The sequence below is a fragment of the Malus sylvestris genome, chromosome 4 (genome assembly GCF_916048215.2).
Source record: "Malus sylvestris chromosome 4, drMalSylv7.2, whole genome shotgun sequence".
NCBI lineage: Eukaryota > Viridiplantae > Streptophyta > Magnoliopsida > Rosales > Rosaceae > Malus > Malus sylvestris.
In genome coordinates, this window is record NC_062263.1 from 18291233 (window position 1) to 18295689 (window position 4457).

Here is a 4457-nt window from a genome sequence, read left to right on the forward strand (position 1 = left end):
GGACAAGAAGAAAAAACTCAATCAGTCAGAAACTGAAATTAAACTTCCGATCTAGAACTGATTGCCTGAAATCTTTGCATGGTTGTTTGCCTAACATTGCTCTCAAGTACTCATCTTCAGTTGTTGTCAAGGTCACGAAGTCCTTCGGTAAATAACTCAAAACAGTTGATACGATATTGACGCTTTACACTGAAGCTGCCACGCATAGATGAGTCGCTGAGAAGTAGTGCTCTGAAGGACCATTTAAATACAAAGGTTGCATTCCACTCCTGCATCGGGGACAAATGCTGTAAGAGATTGAAGCAGAATGATCAATGATGAGTTGGAATAGATCACTACAACATGATGCCCTTCCTGCAGAACCACACAACCCATACAGAGGAGTCTAAATCAAATCCAAACCCAGCATCGCTGCCCTATCCAAAGAACTCGAGAAGCTTTAACAACCTTTCGCTGAAACCATCGCCAAAGAGCAAAGCTTCGCCATACCACACCCATTACTTTGTCGACAACAAAAATATCCCATATCATTAGGGTCAAACGTACTCTAGATTTGATGGACTTGTTTTGACCCTCAAATTCTTGAGTCAGCCTTATATTCTGGAGGAAACCAGAAAACCTTCCAGCCCAGTTTAAGAATAAGCCTGTGGAAAGTTACTTGCCTAGATCTTTCTTCATAGACCATAAATGCTACCACAAGTGTCATACATATCCGACAAGAAAGCAAACCACATAAACTACTCAAGAGAAGCGGAGCTCGAATGTGACCCAGTTCATTTCCTAGATCCTTCTTCAGATCCTCTTTGTGTTCCAAAAACCCTCCCCATGCCAACATCTACAGGAACACCTGCGAGCATTCCAGAAAACCCTCAAATTGGAACATTATCAGAAGAAGGCATCTTAGGTCTATATGCGGGCATTTCATATGGTGGCTGCTGCATGTATGGCATGTGTGGCTGCTACATGTATGGCATGGGTGGCTGCTGCATGTATGGCATGGGTGGCTGCTGCATGTATGGCATGGGTGGCTGCTGCATGTATGGCATGGGTTGTGTTGGATACATCGGATGTGAAGGAGGTTGCTAATAATAGCCTATATACGGATATACAGGTGCAACAGGAGGCTAACTTTGGGCTGACATTTGGGTTCCTTGTGGGCATGAACATGCAGAAGGCTGACTTTGGCCTGACTATTGGGTTCTCGGGCTATAGGGTGGTGAGGGCTGAAATTTTTGCAAAAACGCCGCAAACAACTGATTGTTTACTTGTTGCTGGCTGCGTGTTTCTTCAAGCATAACCTTTAGATCTGCCACCTTTTTAGCATGAACTTCTCCTTTCCTTCTCAATTCATTATTCTCAGTGAACAACATTGCCACTGAACTCCTGGATGATCTTCTGGAAGAATTAGAACTAGAAGCTGAAGAAGATGCATACGACACCATATCCGGAGTCACACCATGTCCATACCCACGTATTCTATTATGACGCTCAGGACCCATAGTCTCTACATAAACCCGGGTCCTAAGGTCATCACTATCCTCTTACCCAAACTCAATCGTAGTTTGAATATGCCCCTCCATAGTTGTAACATCCCACATCGCCCAGATGAGTGATCCTTAAATGTATATTCCCATCCCTACCTAGCACGAGGACTTTTGGGAGCTCACTGGCTTCGAGTTCTGTCGGAACTTCGAAGTTAAGCGAGAAGGAGGCCAGAGCACTCCCAGGATGGGTGACCCACTGGGAAGTTGCTCGTGAGTTCCCAAAAACAAAACCGTGAGGGAATGGTAAGCCCAAAGCGGACAATATCATGCTATGGTAGTGGAGCTGGCCCGGGAAGTGATCTGCCCCGGGCTGGGATGTGACAATTGGTATCAGAGCCTAACCCTGGCCGTGGTGTGCCGACGAGGACGTCGGGCCCCTAAGGGGGGTGGATTGTAACATCCCACATCGCCCAAGGGAGTGATCCTTAAATGTATATTCTCATCCCTACCTAGCACGAGGCCTTTTGGGAGCTCACTGGCTTCGGGTTCTGTCAGAACTTCGAAGTTAAGCGAGAAGGAGGCCAGAGCACTCCCAGGATGGGTGACCCATTGGGAAGTTGCTCGTGAGTTCCCAAAAATAAAACCGTGAGGGAATAGTAAGCCCAAAGCGGACAATATCGTGCTACGGTAGTGGAGCGGGCCCGGGAAGTGATCCGCCCCGGGCTGGGATGTGACAATAGTTGCCTTGCAATAAAAATTTAAAAAAAAAAAACAATTACCCCAGTAAGCTCAAATGTTTCAGCAATCCAAGAGTTATCCTTCCGAGTATGACAGTAACGAAAAAACGAAAAAGGATCCGCCTCCTTTCCATGCTTTTTTCGCTATAATTATAAGTCAATAAAAAAAATCAATTTTCAGCAACCATCAAATTAAAAATAAATTTCTACCAATTATATACTAAATTTAAAATTATCTACAATTCTTCAAAATGTACAACCCTTACAAGATCTGCCCGTATTCTTGCATAAGATTTTGCACCCGTTGTGTGATTCATTGTTTTCAATCGTCGATTATCCTTATTTTTTGAGGCAATCTCCTAAAGAAAAAAAAACAAATTTATAAAACAAATTTTTATGCCACCAAATTCTTCGAAGCAATCTCCTGAAAAAAAAAATTATTAAACATTTACCTTTGTTTTTTCCTTATTCCAATGTGTCACCAATTCAGCCCACTGTTGTGGATCCACATTAGAAAGAGTCTTCCGCTGCTCCTCAACTAGTTTATCAGTATAAATTTTTTTTTTAACTTATTTCTATATTCTTTATGTGCATGCTCCACAATATGAATTGTCATTTGACGGATCATTGGCATTTTCGGAATATCTTCTTCTTAAAAAATAATAGTTTTCTACACTCATCATAAAATACAAACAAATTAACAATTACTATAAATATTGACTTATTCTACTCTCTTCAAGTAACAAATTTTTTTTATACCTTTATTCTATTCCAAAAAGCTTCCCTGCCATCTTCCTTGATCTTACGCCAATCACTCACCAATGGCATATATCTACAATCTCTAACCTCTACCTCTACATGCTTAGAAAAAGCACTAGAATTTTCACTAATGCGTTTCCCGGAAGCATCAAAAGAACAACGTTGTTCCTTCCAATTGGGTATTGAAGGTCCCCGACCTCCTTGAGTTGTTCCTTATAAATACCAAACAAACAAAAATCATTTATCAAAGAAGGTATCAAACTAGCTAGAATACAAAACCAACAAGAAAATGATAATCCATAGCAACAGCTCCTGGAAGGGGAAGTACAAAAACTGAAGAAAAAAAAACTGAAAAGGGAGAAGAAATGGAAGTAAAAACGAAATTGCGAAAGAGAAGGGGAGAAAGAAATTAGGGAAGAAACGAGAGCACAGATGAAATACGGAAACAAGGGGTTTAAATATGGATACTGAGTTGGCATTGGTTCAAACCGACATTCACTCACTGACATCGAATTAAAAAACACGGGGCGTCGAAATAACTTGGACTTGGTGTTGGTTTTCATCGACACCAACTACTGACACATATCTAATCCAACCACTTTTGACAAACTTAAATAAGCTGAAAGAGGCATGGATTTAATTGCACTTGATGTTGGTTTAAACCGACACCAACTTCTGACAAAATTTACTAAACTGAAAGAGGCGTCGCTTTAATTGCACTTGGTGTCGGTTTAAACCGACACGACTTCTGCCATCATTACTGACATACGCCCTCAGCCAACTACTTCTGACAAAATTTATTAAATTAAACCACACGTCGCTTTAATTGCACTTTGCATCGCTTTAATTGAACGTGGTGTTGATTGAAACCGACACTAGCTTTTGACATTCTATACTGACACACGCCGCATTAAATCAAACCACACATCGCATTAAATCAACCACCAAACATAGTTTCACAAACTCACGTGGCGTCGGTTTAGTTGCCTTGGTGTCGATTAGAACCAACACTAAGTTCTGCTTAGCTTACCTGAGATTCACGTTGCATCGAATTACATGTACTTGGCGTCGGTTAAAACCAACACTGACTCGTGCAAAACAAGAGGGAAAGTTCCTGCCTAGTGCATTTCAAATTATTCGCCCAATGTCGTTGCCTAAAACCGACAAGAAAATAGTTTTTTTTTTTTAAAATGTTTAAACCATACAAAAAAAATAATTGTTTAACCCATACAACAACAAAAAAATTGTACCCATACAAAAAAAAATTTGTTTTTTAACCCATACAAAAAAATTAAAATAACGATTTTTTTTGTTGTTAAAATTCGTAATAAAAAGCAAAAGAATAGTCTAATTAATACTTAAAACACATAAAACAATTAATATATTTATTCCATATCATCATCTGCTGTGTCGTCATCGGCATTGGCATAACTAGCGAACTGTGTAGACAATGGTAATAATTCATGAAAAGGAGTCT

At 40.3% G+C, this 4457-nt stretch overlaps 1 protein-coding gene across 1 annotated transcript; it reads left to right on the forward strand.

Moving 5' to 3' along the window:
• The first annotated feature begins 687 nt into the window (after positions 1 to 687).
• On the forward strand, positions 688 to 1086 carry LOC126618164 (uncharacterized). The gene has a single exon (XM_050286250.1). The coding sequence runs from the start codon at positions 688 to 690 to the stop codon at positions 1084 to 1086; it is 399 nt and encodes a 132-aa protein (XP_050142207.1).
• The last annotated feature ends 3371 nt before the right edge of the window (positions 1087 to 4457 follow it).